This window comes from Callorhinus ursinus, unplaced genomic scaffold (genome assembly GCF_003265705.2).
Source record: "Callorhinus ursinus isolate GAN/ISIS: 27379988/994484 unplaced genomic scaffold, GSC_fseal_2.0 scaffold24, whole genome shotgun sequence".
Classification (NCBI taxonomy): Eukaryota; Metazoa; Chordata; class Mammalia; order Carnivora; family Otariidae; genus Callorhinus; species Callorhinus ursinus.
In genome coordinates this window covers 4,972,534-4,993,100 of record NW_027397086.1, presented here as the reverse complement: position 1 = coordinate 4,993,100, position 20,567 = coordinate 4,972,534, and the positions used below count along the sequence as shown (strand labels likewise).

The 20,567-nt window shown below is 44.2% G+C and overlaps 1 protein-coding gene across 8 annotated transcripts in view; it reads left to right on the top strand.

Moving 5' to 3' along the window:
* ZBTB34 (zinc finger and BTB domain containing 34) overlaps positions 1-14,427 on the top strand; it is a 33,029-nt gene extending 18,602 nt beyond the window's left edge. For 7 of the 8 annotated variants that reach the window (XM_025888225.2, XM_025888227.2, XM_025888224.2 and 4 more), the window contains one exon: positions 7,847-14,427. In XM_025888225.2, coding sequence (XP_025744010.1) covers positions 7,857-9,371 — 1,515 coding nt within the window. In that variant the 5' untranslated portion in view covers positions 7,847-7,856 and the 3' untranslated portion in view covers positions 9,372-14,427. The remainder of the gene's footprint in view (positions 1-7,846) is intronic. The other variant, XR_012382197.1, reaches the window with a different exon arrangement.
* Positions 14,428-20,567: the final 6,140 nt, after the last annotated feature.

Sequence of the window (20,567 nt, the reverse complement as noted above, 5' to 3'; positions counted from 1 at the left end):
TTAAATACATTACAAAAAAAAAACAAACCAGAATATAGAACAGTTTATGCTGATATGTGCTTATAATTTTCTCTGAAAGAACACGGAAAACTTTTACCAGTGATTATCTTTGGGAAGAGGAAACTGGGGAAGAGCTTTGCTCTTCATTTTATATCTTCTGTACTAGGATTTGAAGTTTGTGTGCATATATTTTATTTTAAAGATAAAACTAATGAAACGTTGATCTAAGTTAAGTGTAGGCCCACTGACATTCTGTGCAGGGGAGGAATCAAGATCTACAAGGATCCAGTTGGGAAACTGCTGATCTAGAGGAGTGGGGGATCATACGTGAACTTGATTGTCTCTTGGAGAGGTTCTGACTTACTTTACCCCCGGACCACTAGACCTGACAGATCAGGTCGTTGGGTGTAGAACTTGTGATTCATTATGCCTTTTGCTCCTTTAAGCTTGGTAACGTGCCTAGGGCTGAAGTTACCTGCAGATTCCCTGTGTGTAAGACTTTCGGAAGCCTCTTACTCTGGAGTGTTGCTTGTTAGCAGCTCTAGGCAGAGGGCTTTGAATCTCATTGTCACAGCCAGAAGGAGGTGTTAATGTAAAGGAGAGGAGAGGGAAGCACTTCCTTTCTCATTTGCAGAAAACTGGAAACCCTCTCTTAGGTGTTAATCATGGTCTTTGGTTTTTCTCTCCAGTGATTTTCTTTCAAGTATAGTTCTCTACTTTTCTTCTGAGAAGATAAAAAGCCACGCAGAGGAGGAGGAAGCCTCACCGGGAAGCTAGATTCAGTTGTAGACTATTTCAGAAATGCTTCCTTGTTTGCTCTTTTCTACTGGTTTTTGCCCAGGACTGTGCATCTTTCAAAAGCCTAAGCCCACCTTCCTTTTGCCCCTTAATTCCCAGAGTCACTGTTTACACACCCTTGTGTCATGCTAGACAGTATATGTGTTTCTAGAAGGCAGTCTGGTGTAGTTAGGGCCACAACCTCCCGAGTCAGACCAAGTTCATCTTTTAACTGTGGGACCTTTGGCAGTATCTGAACTGCTTTTCCTCAGTTCCTTCATCTACAAAATAGGAACAATCATAGTATTTCCTTCATAGAGTTGATAAAAGGGTCAAATGAATATATATAAGGTGTTTAGCACGAGGTAAGTACTCATTATATGTCAGCTTTTATATGCATTCAGTGCATGAATTTCCCTCATTTAATCATGACCACGATCGTGTTGGGCAGTAGTTCTTCGGAGACCTTTTCTAGGTAGGAAATCCAAGTTAACTGACTTGTCCAAGACCACATGGCTGTTTAAATGTTCATTGTTATTATTTTTATCAGAAAGTGACAGAGCTAGGATTCATAGCCAAGTCTACCTTCAAAGCCACCATCCTGTCCCCCTAAAAAAAAGTCTCATAGCTAACCGTGATGCTATGGGCCGAGCAGCCATTATGCTCAGTGCTTCCTACCTTTTTTTTTTTTTTTTTAAAGATTTATTTATTTATTTCTTAGGGGGGTTGCGCGGGTTTGGGGGGGGGGGGGGGGGGGCGGTGGCGGGGGAAGGACAGAGGGAGAGGAGGGAGAGAGTCCTAAGCAGACTCCTTGTTGATCCGGAGGTGAGGCTGTGATCTCACAACCCGAAACCAAGAGTTGGGCTTAACCGACTGTGCCCCCAGGCGCCCCAGTGCTTCCTACTTCTGCATACTTGTATTCCTCATAACAAGCCACGAGGCAAGGACTATTATTCCCATTTTCAAGATAAGAAAACTGAGACTTGGAAAGTTAATGAAGTACCTCACCCAAGTTTTACAAGTGGAAAGCAGGTATCATTTGAACCCAGGTCTGACTCCAAATTCATGACGGTTTTTATATGATCTTTTCCTATCTTTTAAAAACTGGATGAGGGGACACCTGGGTGGCTCAGTTGGTTAAGCAGCTGACTTCAGCTCAGATCATGATCTCAGGGTCCTGGGATTTCAAGTCTCGCTGTGGGCTCCTTGCTCTGTGGGGAGTCTTGTTTCTCCCTCTCCTTTTCATGCTCTCTCTCTCTCTCTCTTAAATAAAATCTTAAAAAAAAAAATGAAATAAAAACTGGATGAGGTATCCTAACTTTTTTTTAAGTGTTACTTATTTTTAATGATATATTCAGATAGTTTAGAAATGTGTCTAAAAAGATTGATTGAAAGCTAATAGGGCTTCCAGCTACCCTGGAGACGGTAGAGGTTATCTGTTTTTGTGCATCATTACAGAAATAATCTGTGCATATCCATGATGTGTATATATTGACACAGCAGTGTGTGTGTGTTTTCACGGTGCTTTATACAAACCCACCTATATACCCTTCTGCACTTCACCCTTTTCCTTCAGCAGTATACCATGGTGATTATTTCATCAGTATGAAAAGAGCTTCCTTGTTTGTTTTTTCTGGTTGTTTAGCAGTCTTAAATATGGATGTCCCGCAAGTTATTAACCACGCTCCTCTTGATGGGCATGTAGTCTGTTCTGAATCTTTTGTCGTTTTGTCCAGTGCTGTAGTAAATTCCTAGGGCTAAAGTTACTCGGTCATGGAGCATGTGCATTTGTAATTTCAATGGACATAACTAAAATGCCCTCTGAAGTATTTGCTCATTTTACACCCCACCAGCAGCGTCTGTCAGATTATCATTGGCAGGAATTTTAAGACATTTTTTATTTTACTTTTTTTTGTCATTCCCAAGTAATAAATGTTCACTGTTAGAAGTATGGAAAGTACAGGAAAGTACAAAGATGAAAGTAAAAACATTTTTAATCTTACATAATGTAACCATTCTGTATATATCTCTCAGTATTATTTGTATGTATGTTTAATATCTGTATATACATACATAATTTTAGAAATACCCTACTTTTGTTGTTACCTGATTTTTTTAAACAGCCTTACTGAGGTATAGCTTACATATCATAGAATTTGGGTCGTCTTAAGTGTACAATTCAGTGATGTGGTTTTTGTTTTTTTTTTTTAAGATTTTATTTATTTATTTGACACAGAAAAAGCGAGAGAGGGAACACAAGCGGGGGGGGTGGGAGAGGGAGAAGCAGGCTTCCCGCTGAGCAGGGAGGCCGATGTGGGGCTCGATCCCAGGACCCTGGGATCATGACCTGAGCCAAAGGCAGACGCTTAACGACTGAGCCACCCAGGCACCCCACAATTCAGTGATCTGTAGTAAATTTATAACCTTATACAGCTATTACCATAACCCACTTTCAGACCATTTCCATCACCCATAAAGATCCTTTGTGCTCATTTGTAGTTGATTTGTTACCTGATTTTTTGCCATGTTATTACATATTCAGCAAATATTTATTGAGTGTCTACTATGTGCCAGGCAGTAATCTGGATGATAGTTTGTAAAACAGATAAAAATCCTTGCCCTCTTGGGGCTTGCATTTTATAGAGCTAACTTTGTATTCTTCCTTAAGATCAGTTTAAATAATGACCTAGTATTCAGCATGTAGGTGCACTATGCTTTAGTGATTTCCAAGAATGTGGACATTTTGGTTGTTTTCATTGTTTTGTTGTTGTAATTGAATATACTGACGGATAAATTCTTGTGCCTATATCCGTGACAGAGAAGTGCGCAGTCAAGAACAATGCCTGTCGTAAGGCTTTTGTCATACTTGCGGACCGGGAGTGCAGGAGAGCACCGCGGTCCTTACAGCACTACCGACTGGGATTAAATCTTACCAATCTGAGAAAGATTTGTATCTCATGTTAATTTTTATTTGTTTGTTTATTGATGTTGTTAAGCACTTTATCTGTGTTTCAAGACTTAATTTCTTTTTTTGAAGCATCTGTTCATAGTCTTTTGCCCATTTTTCAATTGTTAAATTTGCTTTTATTGATTTGTAAGAGTTTTATACTTCTTCACCATATATGTCGTATTTTTCATAATTTGTCTTTTGTTCATTTGTTTTTGGTCAAAAGCCATTTTTTAGATGTGTAAAAGGTCTTCTGTGGTTAAATCTCTGTTTTTTTCCTCTGGTATCTGTCTTTGTGTGCTTAGTAAGACCTTCTCTAGAAATTTTTTTGGGGGGTATGTGGTGGAGAAGGGATCTAACTTTATTATTATATATTCCTATTATCCAAGCAGCATCTATTTCAAAAATTCTTACTTTTTCACTGATTGGAAATGGCCCACAGGGCCCATCTGGTCTGACTTCCACCTGCCTTGACAGCCTCGTTAGGCCTCTGTCCTTCCCCTTGCTCCTTCCCCCAACTGTACCACACTTCTCTGACAGCGCTTTCCTTCCTGCTCAGGCTCTCCTGGCTTTGTGTCGTTCCTTTTGTCTGCAGCACCTCCCCGCCCCCCCATTACAAAAGATCTCATAGCCCTTGTCATAGTTTATAACGAGAGAATTTGAGCTCACCTGGACCCCTCGTGCCTGGTGCAGGGAAGAAGACAGTGTATACTCACAGTGAATGAATTCTAGTGTGATCATACATTTTGACATCTGTATGTTTGGCTGTTTTTTTTGTTTTTTTTTTTTTTCCTAAAATGTCTTCAGTATTGGGCGCCTGGGTAGCTCAGATGGTTAAGCGTCTGCCTTCGGCTCAGGTCATGATCCCAGGGTCCTGGGATCGAGTCCCGCATCAAGCTCCCTGTTCTTTGGGAGCCTGCTTCTCCCTCTGCCTCTCTCTCTCTCTCTCTCTCTCTGTCTCTCATGAATAAATAAAAAAAATCTTTAAAAAAAAATGTCTTCAGTATTTATTCTTCTAGATCTACACTGTCCACAGTGTGGTAGCCACTGGCCACATGTGGCTGTTGAACACTTAAATGTGGTTATTCCAAATTGAGATGTGCTGTAAGTGTAAAATACACATCAGATTTCAAGAGTTAGTATGAAAAAAATGAAAGGTCCCATTAATAACTTTCTAATAACAGTTATTATAATGAGTTATTAGAGTACTTAACTAGGTTAAGTAAAAATGTATAAAATTTTAATATTTTTATTGTTAATGGAACTGCTAGAAAACACTACACAGGTGGCTGGCATTATATTTCTGTTGGACAGCAGTGTTCTAAGATGAATTTTAAGTCATTTTGTGAAGTTACTAAGGAAGTACTTCATTGGACTGCATTATAGTCATAAATTAATTTTGGGGGAAAGTGTCTGTAGCATGGGATCTTAAACGTGATATGTATCTTCATTTATACATGTTTTTGTCCTTATTAAAGTGTTAACAGTTTTCTTCTTGTAGATCCTATTTTTTGTTTATCCCCCAGGTATTTTATAGTTTCTGTTACTATTGTTGGTTGTGACTTGTCATTATCTTACCTAACTGGTTTTTTATGTAGAATAATTTTTGAAACGCTTCATTTGCTAGTTCCTGCTTCTAAACAGATTTGTTCCAGTGATTCCCTTGTGTTTTCTGTGTAAATAGTCCTGTCTGCCTTGAATAGTAATTTTACCTCTTCTTTTTTCATGGCTCTGTGCCTCAATTTTCTCTTGTCTGTGGCTTTGGCTAGAACTTCCAGAACAATGTTGAGTAAGAGAAGTGATGGGCAGACAACCTTGTGTCCTCCCAGGGACTAACAGGAATGCCTCTACGAAAGTGTTTACCGGAGTGTGCACCAGGGAACACTAATTCTTGGGAATATTTACATGTGTACCTTGAGAGAAGAGTTACACACTTAAATGAGTGTGCAAACTGCTGAGCTAAATAGAATTCTTGTCTGCAGGACTTTTCAGGTGGGTTATTAGGCTAATAACAGGAAGGCTAATATACAATATATATATTGTATAATCCCTAGGAGGTAGGGATTTGAGTCTAGCGCATGGGCTTGGGTGCCACTAAATACATTTTGGGAAATGCAGATATGATGTTTCTAAGGATGGTGTTGCCATTGGCTTTGTAGTAGGTGCTGTTTATTACATTAGGAAAATATTTTCTTCCTATTTTTTCCTTAACTTTGAAAAGGCTTTTAACTTTCTAAAATCCACGTTTGGCATAGTTTTGATTTGGCCATATGGTTTTTCTCCTTTGACTTACTGATGTGGCAGATTATACATTTCCTAACATGTTGCCGTCCTTACATTTGGTCACAATATATTATTCTCTTAATAGGTTATGTTTCTGAGTATTTCCTTGAGGACTTTAAAATCTGTTTACTTAGGTGAAGTTGACAGTCCTCTTCTCTATCCTGTTCGCCATCTTCTGGCATCAGATTTATGCCATATAAATTGAGATGCTTTAATTTTTTTTTTTTTTTTTTGAGATGCCTTAAATGTTTCAGCATGCATCTAAAACAGTGTGAACGGCCTGAAGATCATTTATGCTTTGGCACTTCTGTTTCTTTTTATTTAATTCTGCCAATTTATGTTATTCTAAAAATATGTCCGTTCCATACAGATTTCAAATTGATTTCAATCATAAATCTAGGATAAATAAGGGCACAGTATTCCTCCTTAACTGAAATGTTTTAACTCAGATTCTGACATGATAAAAAAAATTCTAGTGTGATCTAGTCACACTAACTGGTTGATCCTTTCCTGCGGGCGTCAGATTTAATTGCACATTGTTGTGTCTTATAATTTTAAATTTTCTCTGCGATTATATGCTGTTCTGTATTCATTACTTTTTTGCTTTCTTTGGGTCTAATTGGTTGTTTTCTGACCTCTTTGATTTCATTTATTTTTCTTCTTTGTTGTTTAATGATAAAAACTTTTAAGGCACTGACTTTCCCTGTTAAAATTTTTGGTTTCAAAATCCTCAACATTTCATTTTGAAAAATTTCAAATATACCAGAAACGTGGATTTTACAGAAAACACCTGTATACACCCACCATCTATGCTCTACACATTCCTGTGTTTTTTGCTTTATCACCTATATATATCCATCTCTTTTTTTTTTTGGATGCATTCTCTAGTAAGTTGAAGACATAATTAAACTTTACTCCTGAATCTTTCTTGCTGCAGATTTGATGTGAGTTTTTTTTTCTAAATAGTTTTATTCCTTTTTGATTTCCTCTTTGATTCAGTGCTTATTCAGAAGGTGCTTAAATTTCTATTGGTTGAATTTTAACCACTGAAATATAATTATTAGATCTGATTTTGTTGTGTCTTGGTTAGAGAGTGCAGCCTGGGCTGTATCCACTTCCATGGTTATGAGTGATTTGGTGCATTGGATTCTTGGCAAGGGCAGCCAGCCTGTGCAAGGTGTGCGTGCGCTGTGAGCACTGGTGGACAGTGATATGCTTGTGATATGTCCATCACTCTTGGTGCTTGTCCTGTCTAAAGCTCTTCACTGAAAGGGTCAATTGCCAACCCAAAAGGATATAAAGGTGTGCAGAACTGAAGGGGAAAAAAATGCACTTCAAGACAACTCAGATTCTAAGCTAAAAAGGGTTTAGCTCTGTTCAGTGTATCCCATGTGCTGTCTGCTTGAAAAACACCAATTGGAAACATACTGATAAGGCAGAACATTTTTTAGACGAGTTGGCCTATTTTTTACAAAGTATTCCAAACCCTCAGAAGTAGGTGAGACTGGGAGATATTTTTCCTAAAAGGATACCAAATTCTCAATCAGCTGAAAAGGCCCTACTATCTGTAACATGTTATAATTTTGATGAAGGTGAATGTTAGGCATTTGGGGCACTAGGCTGATTGATCTTTAGGTTATCTGACTTTGGGTGAATTGACCAAGACCAGTGAAAGACTGAAAATAAGCAAGAGGAAGAATGCCCAGGTCGACCCTTGGAGGCCCAGTAGCTGCAGTGGTGGTGGTGATGGTGGTGGTGGGATTTTTGCAAGCTTGTGTTTATGCCACTTGTACTGAGTGAGGAGTCACTGGTGAATTATGAAACTCTCTCTTTCTGCAGATTGCGCTTCATGTCAGTAGAAATGGACAGCAGCAGTTTTATTCAGTTTGATGTGCCCGAGTACAGCAGCACTGTTCTGAGCCAGCTAAACGAACTCCGCCTGCAGGGGAAACTATGTGACATCATTGTTCACATTCAGGGTCAGCCATTCCGAGCCCACAAAGCCGTCCTCGCTGCCAGCTCCCCCTATTTCCGGGACCATTCAGCATTAAGTACCATGAGTGGCTTGTCAATATCCGTGATTAAAAATCCCAATGTGTTTGAACAGTTGCTGTCATTTTGTTACACTGGAAGAATGTCCTTGCAGCTGAAGGATGTTGTCAGCTTTCTGACCGCGGCCAGCTTTCTTCAGATGCAGTGCGTCATCGACAAGTGCACGCAGATCCTGGAGAGCATCCATTCAAAGATCAGTGTTGGAGATGTTGACTCCGTGACTGTCAGCGCTGAGGAGACAACCGAGAGTCGTAATGGAGTTAAGGACAGCAGCTTCTTTGCCAACCCGGTTGAGATCTCCCCTCCGTATTGCTCTCAGGTACGGCAGCCCACCACGAGCAGCGACCTTCGGATGGAGACGACGCCCAGCAAAGCTCTGCGCAGCCGCTTACAGGAGGAAGGGCACTCGGACCGAGGGAGCAGTGGGAGCGTTTCCGAGTACGAGATTCAGATAGAGGGGGACCATGAACAAGGGGACCTGCTGGTGAGGGAGAGCCAGATCACCGAGGTGAAAGTGAAGATGGAGAAGTCCGACCGGCCCAGCTGTTCCGACAGCTCCTCGCTGGGGGACGACGGGTACCACACGGAGATGGTGGACGGGGAGCAAGTTGTGGCAGTGAACGTGGGGTCGTACGGCTCCGTGCTGCAGCACGCCTATTCCTATTCCCAAGCAGCCTCACAGCCAGCCAGCGTCTCCGAAGCTTTTGGAAGTTTGAGTAATTCCAGCCCGTCCAGATCCATGCTGAGCTGTTTCCGAGGAGGGCGCGCGCGCCAAAAGCGGGCTTTGTCCGTCCACCTGCACAGTGATCTGCAGGGCTTGGTGCAGGGTTCCGATGGTGAAGCGATGATGAATAACCCCGGGTACGAGAGCAGTCCCCGAGAGAGGAGTGCAAGAGGGCACTGGTACCCGTACAATGAGAGGTTGATCTGTATTTACTGTGGGAAGTCCTTCAACCAGAAAGGAAGCCTTGACAGGCACATGCGGCTCCACATGGGCATCACCCCCTTTGTGTGCAAGTTCTGTGGGAAGAAGTACACGCGCAAGGACCAACTGGAGTACCACATCCGGGGCCACACCGATGACAAACCATTCCGCTGTGAGATCTGCGGCAAGTGCTTTCCATTCCAAGGTACCCTCAACCAGCACCTGCGGAAAAACCACCCCGGCGTCGCGGAAGTCAGGAGTCGCATCGAGTCCCCTGAGAGAACAGATGTGTACATGGAACAGAAACTAGAAAATGATGCATCCGCCTCAGAGATGGCCCTAGATTCCCGGATGGAAATTCACACAGTGTCTGACGCTCCTGATTAAGATGGTAACGAAGTGCACCCAAACAAAGCACATTAATCAATGCATATTTGTGATTTGCTTTGTTGTAATCTTTGGTTTTCCCAACCATCTGGAAATCTCTCGGTCTCTTGGCAGTTTTTCTAAGGTTTCTGGAAGGAACACTTCATTGTGTTTATCCTTTCCCCCCGCCCTCCCTCTCCCAAGGAGCTCAAAGCATGAAGGGCAACGTATCCAGGGAAAACACAGGCTGACAGTATTCCTCTTTGGCTGAACTCTTAATCCAAAATCTGCCAGTGATTTAGCTATGCCAACTGGTTGACCCTACATTCTCTGCCAAGAGGCATGCTCTCTCGTGTGCGCTGGCATCGGTGCGTTTCCATGGAGAGAGACCAGGATGCCGTCAGCTGATACAAATGGGTAACCTTTTCTAATTTAAAATGACTTCTAGGGGGTAGTTAGACAATTTATATATATATATATAATAAAGTGATTATTATATATATAGTATATATACATTCTCAAATTTGATTTTATTCTGGTTGAGGTGAATGTAAGAGGAATATATAATTTAATACAATGTGAACAGGGCTTTTGACTCTGTCTCGTCCCTACCTGATGTTAGGGTTTTGCCCCTTTATTTCCCTTACAAAAGAATGTTAATAGGTTTTCATATATATTAATCATTGTGTCCAAAAGCAAGCAAAGCAAATCACAGTGTTCATAGCTCTGCTTCGTAACAAGTACATAAACCAAATGCCATAAAATGTATTCAACTCTAGTTGGAAACCGTTTGGAATTTTTGTTCGTTGTCCAGTAGGTAAGCTGGATGACCCGTGGTGCTGACCTTTTTACATATTGTAGTGTTATATTAGCCAACCCCAAAGGAGCAGTGGTTTTCAATGTTTTTACTGGCTTACGAATCTACCTTCATTCCGTACTGTAGAAACATACATACCAGGTAACTAAATCAAATCACTCTACCATGAGTTAGTACTCGCACTAAAGGAAAGGGATTTGTAGTTCTGTCTACAAAATTCTCCAAGCAGTGTTGTGGGTTTTTTTTTCCCCCCTCTCTCTCTCTTTTTTCAAACAGCTAGTTCAGGTGCACAGCAACTTTTCTACATGCAGTTCCCAGGGAAACTGCAGAACTTGGAATTTGTACTTTTTGTAAAGATATACTCTATGGGAATTGCAAGCAATATCTCTATCTTAGTATTGTGTGTGCTAATGAGAGCAGTGGCTCCCCCACTCTCAGTGTTTCCTGCTTAAAGAAACCAACAGTCAAAAAGCCCTCTATGATACTCTGTGTGTCACCAAATCTGTGTGTGTCACCATTTTTTTTGGTCACGTGGTGCTATTTTTTATGTTCCGTATCTTTTAGGTCAGTATCGTTGTAGAAAATGTGAAATCTAATGGTCATAGTGAATTACAGGTTTTTTTCCCCTCTCTTGAGTTTGTAGCTTGAAGAGAGACCTCAAAATCATGTGCTGGCAAACACATTACTGTGTGAGAACACACCTGAGTCCTGTTTGAGTAACGTTTTGTGAGCGCTCTAGGAAAAGTCTTCAGTTCTGTATTTTGTTTCCCCGTGTGCTCGTAGTAAACAAAACGGGCTTCCCGAGATCTCTTCGGTACTGTGTACTCCCATAGAGGAATCTCGGCAGCAGTCGGATGGTGTGTTGGTGCTGCAGGCTGCCCGCAGAATCTGTGCCCGAGAACCTCGGCCCTGAGACCCGCAGCCAGTGTCTTTCCACAGGGGAACAGCACAAACCACCTAAAAGCAACACGGACACGAAATAGACCAACCTCAGAGGCTAGGAGTTAAAGGAATACAAAAATAGACGTTTGCCGGTTTTCCATGCTTTTTTGGCTCTTAAAATACCAAGAATGGTGGGGGCTTGGGGGGGGGGGGGGGGGTGTTTTGGGGAGGTTTTTGTTTTGTTTCGTTTTGTTATTTTGAGAAAAGAAAATCATTCAGGCCCTTGTGTGTGATAGCCCCCGGGGGTGGTAGCTGTGCGGGAGCGTGTCTTTAGCACACAGGATCTGTCTGCTCACGTGCGAACCGCTGCGCCACACGTCAGTGTTACTACGTACAGATTACACTCTAATCCTGCTGCTCCCGAGGAGCAGCTTTTGCTAAATCGGGTATATAGTATGCCTTTTCCTGTCAAACTGCCTAAGTAAGGGGTGCGTTCTCTCCCTGAAGCACTTGCCCAACTCCTGTCAAAGCCGCGTGCCTCAAGGGGAGGCTGGACCCCAAGTGTTTACCCACTTAAATATGTTCTGGGGTTTCAGGTAAATGTTTGTGATTTTTGTTTTTTTTTCCTTACATGAGTTAGCTTGGTTTTGATTTTTCTTTTTAAGAATTAAATGCAAAAAATTTGTGTGGTGATACAAATTAAGTTTGTGACAAGAAATGCCGAAATCAAGGACATGAGAGGTCAGGCTCAGGGAAGGAACCTCCTTTTCACTCAGGCTTGGGGCCTCCTGAGAGGTCTCCAGAGCATTCCGTGATAGATGAGACAAGTCAGGAGGGGAGAGCACTTGGGGCAGGTACCTCGGATATCCTGGTTCTTGTCATTGTGTCCGTCTTTACCTTATTTACACGGAGTTCCTTGTATTTGTCAATTTGTTTAACTGGTTTGAGTTTACCAAAGAGTGACTTATCCAAAATTGTCTTTGACAAAACTATACATTGCTTTGATTGTACAGTTCAGGTTCAAACATTGTAATGGGACTGTTAAGGGGCAGAAAATTGATTGAGTTTCTCTCTAATAACCATGATTCCACATCTTGCAAGTTCCACTTGCCTCCCATTCATGTTGCTAACACTTGACCCTTTCCACTGCTAGCAGTGTTAAGAATGAATTCTCAAGCCATAACCCAGTACTGTAAGGTTCCACAGGGCTTCGAGGAGGCAGAGCGGAGGCCAGCGCAGAGCTGGGCAGCCTCTCTGAGCGAGCACGCTGTCGTGCTTCTCAGTGTGCGTGGCGGGTGGAAGGTTAACTCCATTCAGATCGGGCAGCAGCAATTAATTGTGCCTTGTCACATGAGGACGTGCCAGGAGGATGAACATGGCCACAGAACAGAAACATTCTCTCCCCGAAGGTCCCTTCACGTCTCCACAGACGAAGTTCGCTGTGTAACTCCTGAGAGCAACTCTTTTTGGAAAGCAAAGTCCCGATTTCTGTACAGTTTTAGGTTAGATGTTTCATTTATAACAAATGCAAAAGTCAATTAAGATAGAAGTGATATGTGAAGAAATCTTTTACAGCAAAACATATCCTGAATTCATATAGGTCTGTTCATAATTGAGTCTCTTCTTGAGCTACCTTTTCCAATACGTAGACAATGTGAAGACAGTGACGGCGTCCTTTCCTCTAGGTGTTTCACCTGTTACTACAAACTGTGAAAACAAAGAATTTTATACTTTTACTAATGTTTGTGGTTTTAAACAGTTGTTTTCATTCTAATCAGTTCTCTCCCCTCTAATTTCTACTAAAGCTGTAAATACATTTAGAAATTATATTTGTAAATACAGCATATGAAGACAAGTTAATTTTTTGGTCAGTGGAAAGCCTCCCAATTGGCTCTGCCTTGGCAGTTTTGTTTTTTTGTTCGTTTGCGTGTGTGTGTTTGTGTGTGTGTGTGGCGCGCATGCGCGCGCGCGCGCGTGTGTGTGTGTGTGTGTGTGTGTGTGTGTGTAACAGCAGAAAGGATACTGTCGGTTCACTGTTAAGCAGAATATACTGTAGAACTAAATTGATAATTTTCCAGCTTCCAGAGCGTGAGTAGACGTCTTTTCTCATGATAGCAGTTATAACCAAGTCTTTGTTTTTCCCTTAGCCCAGACCATAGGCCTGCATATCTTTGTGTGTGGTTTTTGTTTTTACTTTTATTTTTCCAGCCTAGACTCTAGGAAGAACTTGCAGGAACACAAAACAAGGGCTGGGGGGTGGGGGGGGGTGGGAATCATCTACATGAATGAGCTTTACTTTAAAGAAATCAATGTATTTTATTTTAACAACTTTTTCTATTAGTTACTGTGATTTTTGTTGTTGTCTTTGTTATTGTTAAATTCTGTAATGGTTTCCTGTGAAGCCTCCACTGAAAGGGACTCAAATATGCAACACCTAAACTATTTTCCAAGGGCACACGCCCCTTGAATGGTGCTTCTAGACTGGTCAGGGTTATTTATTAAATTTTATATATGAAAGTATTGGGGAATTATGTAAATTCTTTATATGAAACTATCTAGTTCATAAATCATAGATTTCATATTACTCAGTGCAACTGAACTGAACGTTCAGAAGAGTCATTCACATTGTTCCAAATTTGTAATGGTTGTCGCACGTCACATACGTCTTCTTCAGTAAGTGCCAGAGTGTTTCCACTGTTTCTGCCCGGTGCTCGACTTCTCGGCCCGGAGGAGGACCTTGTTTTCCCTGGTTCCCCTCTGGGCCTGGCACACACAGGGCTCCTGTAGTTCTTGGTCAAGTCCTGGAGTGAGCCCTGCTGCAGACGCAGTAACCAGACCTCTTGCTGCCCCTCAGTGACAAGTATGCTGTGAATTCAACCTTTGGACTTGCTGCCCAAGCCTTTGGTTGCTGCCCTGACTATAGTAAGAGGTAAACTTACCTGGTTTCTTTGAGAATGACCATTTTCCTAATGTGAAAACCATCTCTCTCACCACTTTTATTAGTAGGGCTAACATTTTTTTCCGTTATAAATGGTTGAGCAATTTGAATGACTTAACACAGTGTCATTATCTTGCAATATAAACTGGTAACCTCACAAGCCCACACTTCATCACCATATGAAGTAAATGAAGCTAGCTAAGCGGATGCTGTATCAACTAGTAACTTGCCATTAAGGATTATTTTATAGCATGAATTTAAGACTATTTATTCAAATGATATTTTACTCTTGTATTCATTTTGTTTTAGATTTGTGACATGAATATTTCAGTGCTGCTTAATTTTGTTCTGAATTCTTGTTTCTTGCTTGTAAATGGCTTTTTTATGGTATAAAGTCAATGGAAATTGCTGTTTGTAAATAAAAATGCTGCTAGAGCAAATGGGCTGTGGCCTCCCTCTGTGTTTGCCCCTCCAGCCTCCCTGAGCCCCACTGGCTCTACAAATGTCTGCCGTGTCATAATTTCTGTTAACCGCTGTTTTTGAGAGGGGACGATTTCATAAGAAGGTCTTATGCCACCATAGTGCTGGGAAGACGACAAAGGAGCAGGTGTATTTCTATATGCCTCCCTCTGGTGTGGCGAAGACCGATTGTCAGGGGCCCCCCGTGTGCGCCCAGTCTCCCCTAGAAAGAATCGCTGGTGACCCCTGTCCCCACTTGCCTGCAAAAGCTCTCCCTTGGCTCTCTGGGTGTGCCATGTTCACTCCCGCCGCAGAGCGTGGAGCTGTTTGCGTCGTCTCCGCCGTCTCCAGCTTCTTCCTCCCCATTACCAGTTGACTCGACTTTAGATTTCAGCCTCCCTCAGTCAGGGAGCCCCTGCCTACAGCAGCAGCCCTTCTAGATCAAGCCCCTTTACCAGGCACGGATGGAGCAGCATGCCTTCTGCCCTTCAGAACAAGTATTTCAGCTGGTTAATTGTATGTTGATGAGTGAGATGGCTCAGCTAATGTTTCTCCCTCTAGTCTGTAAGCTTCGTGACAGCAGGGATCCAGAACTGTCTCCCTCGCCTGTATATCCTTAGCACAGGACCTGGCACCGCACCAGTAGGGATCGAACGAATGAGCAAATGCATGTATTCTGGGAGGTTTGAGCGGGGCAGCATGGCTGGGCAACAGGGAGGGATTAAACTTGGCTCCTAGTCCGCTGGAGCTGCCTGGCTCCTTGCTCCTTACTGGAAAACGGGGCCTCCCTCTCAGGAGGGCTCCTCTTCAGCGCAGTGGGCAGGGAGATGGCCCCTCGTGTAAAAGCTCCATGTAGGGACCAGCTTCAGGTGCTCCCTGGGGGTAGGGGGACTCCTGAGCCCCTCAAGGGCGCGTTGGAGAAAGTGCATCAACTTCAAGTCTGGAGATCTGCTGCTAGCCGTGCCTGCGCCTGACTGTGACCTTAAGCAGGTCCCTCACCCTCTTTAGTCCCAGTTTATCTATAAAATGATGGAGTTGGACTCTCAAGGCTCAGATAATTTGTGAGGCAACGGCTTCCCATAGGCTTTTTCCTTAAGGCTGGAAAGGCAGCCCAAGGTCAAGAGTCAGGGGCGTTCCTCTCTGGTAGGGGTAGAGGAACATCCCGAGGGGGTGAGGTCCTGGAAGTGGGAGCACCACCTGAAGCAGATACACTGAGTTGGAGCCGGGGCTGTGTAGACATCAGTTGAGAAGCTTTGCTGACAAATAAGTAGCCCGGCAGTAGCGGGCTCTTTTTTTTTTTTATTTTTATATTTTATTTATTTGACAGAAAGCATGCGCACCCAAGCAGGGGGAGTGGCAGGCAGAGGGAGAGGGAGAAGCAGGCTGCCCGCCGAGCACGGAGCCCTATGCGGGGCTCAATCCCAGGACCCCGGGATCATGACCTGAGCCGAAGGCAGTCACTTAACTGACAGTCACCCAGGCGCCCGGTAGCGGGCTCTTTTCATCCGCCCTAAAGGCACAATCTGTCCTCACTTTGGTTTCTTCCCATTACAAGTCACACAACTGGCTAAGGCCTCCTGGCTTCAGGGATGTTTATGATGTCCTTTATAATGTCAAAGGACAACCACCAATCCGTAATTGCTTGCTGGTTTTCATCCCTGTTCCCTAGGCCATTTCCTTGAAAGCCCCTCATAGCTGAGTGACTTTTATGTTTAACATCTTGTGATGTTTTCCTTGTTTATCACAACAGACCTGGCTTGCACACCTTTTGTCAGCAAAACTTTTTCAGAACACAAATAGCAGAAAGAGGCCACCTGGAAGGAAACATGCAGAACCTCATCAGCTTGGGGTCCTGCCATGGAGCCCTCACCGGGTGACTGCTGTGGCCTGCTTGGCAGGAGGTTTATAATAAAGCCTGTTGACCTAGCTGTCAGGGGTCAAGAACGTACTATTACTCTAAAGGGGATAGGGGGAGCTTTGTCTACATGAACACTGGATTATAACGCGGTCACCCGCAGGGCAACCTGCCTGGGTCTGTGGGGGCAGAGTTGCATCCCTTTCCTGTCCAACTCTGAGACAACAAATAGGTTCCCTGCCCCTCATCTTTTCTTCTTTTTTTTTTTAAGATTTTATTTATTTATTTGACAGAGACACGAGAGAGGGAGCGGGAGGGGAGAAGCAGGCTTCCCGCCGAGCAGGGAGCCCGATGCGGGGCTCAAACCCAGGACCCTGGGATCATGACCTGAGCCGAAGGCAGATGCTTACCGACTGAGTCACCCAGGCATCCCCTCGCCCCTCATCTTTGAAAGAGGTTGCTTACTAGGGCTTCTTTTGTCCCTGCATCTGGCCTAATGGAGCTTAGATCTGATCAGTCTGGCTGAGCCCCTAAGGCGATAGCGTCATTCCCATTTGGGGTGGCGAGCTAGGTGTTGCTTGTGGTTGTGGTGCCCCCCACACACCCCCACCCCCACCCCAGCTCTGCAACAAGCCCACCTCAAGTTTTGCTGCAAAGGCAGTGAGTTCCTGGCACTCAAAAGATTTCTTCAGCCCTTTTCGCCCCAGCCTTGGCACTCTGATCAGCCGTTGATCACTCTTCTGTGTCCCAACAGAAGATTTGCCTACGTTGTCCTTCCCCGGGCTCCCTGGGGCCCCACCAGGGGCTGTGTATGGCCCAAGCCTCTGAGTTAGAATGGATCCTGCCAATTTGCTGTTACCGCCTTCAGGTGCCATGCACTTTGAAATGTGCAAATCAGAGGGTAACTCTTTTGGAATTTGGCCCCCTTCCCCAGAGTGCTCAACTTGGAAGGGGAAGACCCTTACAGTCCCATAAAAGTGGGAAGGCACCTCCCAGGCTACCCGCTCCCCGCCCCCCAATGCCAGGATTCCTACGGTAAGTAGCCCATGTAAGTAATCTCCAGTGTCTACTTGCTTGTGGAAACTGGCTACTTCCCAAGAGACTCTGCATCTTTAACAGCTTTCCATGATAACTCCTTTTCCTGAGCCTAAAACGTGCCTCTCTGGAGCTGGACCCTTGGCCCTCCTTCCATGCCCCAGGACCACACATGCTTTAAATATTTGGTGAGAGCACGATGGTCTCCCTCCAGCCGTCTCTGGGCTTCTCTAGGCTACATGTGTCTCTGGGCTACTTTCTCCAGAATCTAGGCCACGGGGACATTCTAACCCTTTCTGTCTGCCCACGTCCCTCCTCTTTGGGGCTTTAACAAATACTATTATGAGATACGTTTCCGACAGCATTTCGTTGGAACCGAGGTGGCGGAAGTTGGAAGAACACTTCTTGGGCCAATGCATTACTTGTGTGTGACATATTCTAACCGCCTGTTGTCTGCCAGTCATTCTGTTCATTGCCTCTCTGGGTCCCTGGAGCTGGTTTCAGTTGCTTTTCATGTGTTTTGTTGTTACTTTCCCCCTCCAAAGCTTCACTCTTTCCACTTCTCCAAGTATTAACGTGAGAATCAGAAGCCACCCTCAGCTGGGGGTATTGGGGCTCTGAGCATGTTGTTGTTGCGTCTGAATTTCCTCCAAAGCTCCGAGACATTCCCTTTGAGAGCTTCCTCACCCAGTGACCGCCGATTCTCGTCCTGCTCTCATGGGTGCTCCAGGTTTCCTGACCTCACGGGCCACTGTCACTAACCCACTGAGCAAAGGGATTCCTGCTCTGTGTGCATTGTCTTTGCAGAGGGAAGGTGGTGGGGTCATCTGCTGGCTTCTTCCCACTTCCTCTTTGCCCTTTCAACACAACTGCCCCCCCTCCCCCCATGCCCCGGCCTCGCTCACCCCCTTCTTGCCTGCGGGCCCCTGGCCAGGCTGGTGGTGAAATGGGAAGGCTAGTAGGTGTTCAATCACTAAACTAGTGATTGAAAGGTTGTCTCCTTTTCCTCCACTGCATGGTCCCCCGCTCCCCAGGGTGGGCCTGCAGGGATCTCCTGCCACCAGGCTCTGTCGAAAGGCCCCACTTCCGACTGCAGTCCGGGGGGTGACCAGCCTCAGGGCCTGTGAGGCCTGGAGACATCCACCCTGAAGGTAACCCAGCACCTCTCTGCCTACAATTTTACCTGTGGAAATGTTTCCCTTTATAAAGTGGCAGGTACTATCTGGATATGATGGTCTAGGCTCAGATGGAAGGAATTGGGTGTTATCCTTCTTGGGGCCCGCGTGGACAACTGAGGCTTACAGCCTCACTGACTCCGCCTGGAGAGCCAGTGACAGGGCCTGGTGACCCTGAGCACTCTCTGAGGGCAGAGGACCCAGGGACAGCGTATTCTGCACCTGGGCAGAGACCATTTTCCTACCTATTCAGGGGCGATACCCAGCATTGATGAGGGTGCGGGAAATGAGACATCTATACCCTGACGTTGGAAATAGAAGTCGGTGTAACATCTCTGGAAGGTAGATTGGTACCATGTTTCAAAATTTTTAAATGTACATTCCTTTTTTTTTTTAAGATTTTATTTATTTGGGGGAGGGTGGCAGAAGAGGGAGAAGAATACTCCCTGCTGAGCAGGGAGCCCAACATGGGGCTTGATCCCAGGACCCTGGGATCATGACCTGAGCCGAAGGCAGACGCTTAACCAACTGAGCCACCCAGGTGCTCCTGTATGTTCCTTTTGTTTTTTTGTTTGTTTTTAAAGATTTTATTTATTTGAGAGAGAGAGACACAGTGAGAGAGGGAACACAAGCAGGGGGAGTAGGAGAAGGAGAAGCAGGCTTCCCACCGAGCAGGGAGCCCGATGCGGGGCTCGATCCCAGGACCCTGGGATCATGACCTGAGCCGAAGGCAGACACTTAACGACTGAGCCACACTGGTGCTTCTGTATGTTCCTTTTGTTTTTTTGTTTTTATTTATTTATTTATTTATTTTTTAAAGATTTTATTTATTCATTTGCGAGAGACAGAGAACAAGCAGGGGGAGAGGCAGAGGGAGAGGGAGAAGCAGACTCCCCTCTGAGCAGGGAGCCCGATGTGGGACTCGATCCCAGGACCCCGGGATCATGACCCGAGCCAAAGGCAGACGCTTAACCATCTGAGCCACCCAGGTGCCCCTTTTTTGGTTTGTTTTTAAAGATTTTATTTATTTATTTGAGAGAGAGAGAGAGAGACACAGCGAGAGAGGGAACACAAGCAGGGGGAGTGGGAGAGGGAGAAGCAGACTTCCCGTGGAGCAGGGAGCCCGATGCGGGGCTCGATCCCAGGACCCCGGGATCATGACCTGAGCCAAAGGCAGATGCTTAACAACTGAGCCACCCAGGTGCCCCTGTATGTTCCTTTTGATACAGCAATAAAACTTTTCTTTTTTTAAGAAAGTGAGGTGGAGGAGCAGAGGGAGAGGGAGAAAGAGAATCTTAAGCAGGTTCCACGCTCAGCATGGAGCCCAATGCGGGGCTCGATCTCAGGACCCTGAGATCATGACCCGAGCTGAAATCAAGAGTCAGATGCTTTAACCAACTGAGCTACCTAGGCACCCCCAGCAATACTACTTTTTTAAGAGTTTAACATAAAAAGATAGTCTAACAAATAACAATCCAAAAAGATGTATACATTTATTCATTCCTATGCTGATTGTAATATTAAAAAGTTGGAAGCCACCGTAATGTTTATGAGTAAATCTGATGCATTCTTACAATGCTGTAGTAGTGAATCATTTAAAATGGTGATATAAATGTGTAAATAAACCTTTATGTCGGGGGCGCCTGGGTGGCTTAATCGTTAAGCATCTGCCTTCGGCTCGGGTCATCATCCCTGCTCGTCGGGGGCCTGCTTCTCCCTCTCCCTCTCCCACTCCCCCGCTTGTGTTCCCTCTCTCGCTGTGTCTCTCTGTCAAATAAATAAATAAAATCTTAAAAAACAAACAAACAACCTTTGTGTCATCGAGAAATGTCCATGACATATTGCTGAGTGTGGAAAAACAACTTACAGGAGAACATATGTTGTATGAGATATTTAGGTTAAAGTATATGCATGTAATACAACATATGACATTATATCATATAATAATTTATACATAATGGCCTCTATGACACCTATGGATATCTATATTTATTGAATGAAACCATGTATTTCATGAGATGAAACATACCAAATGCTTTGTCAATGCTAGCAACTA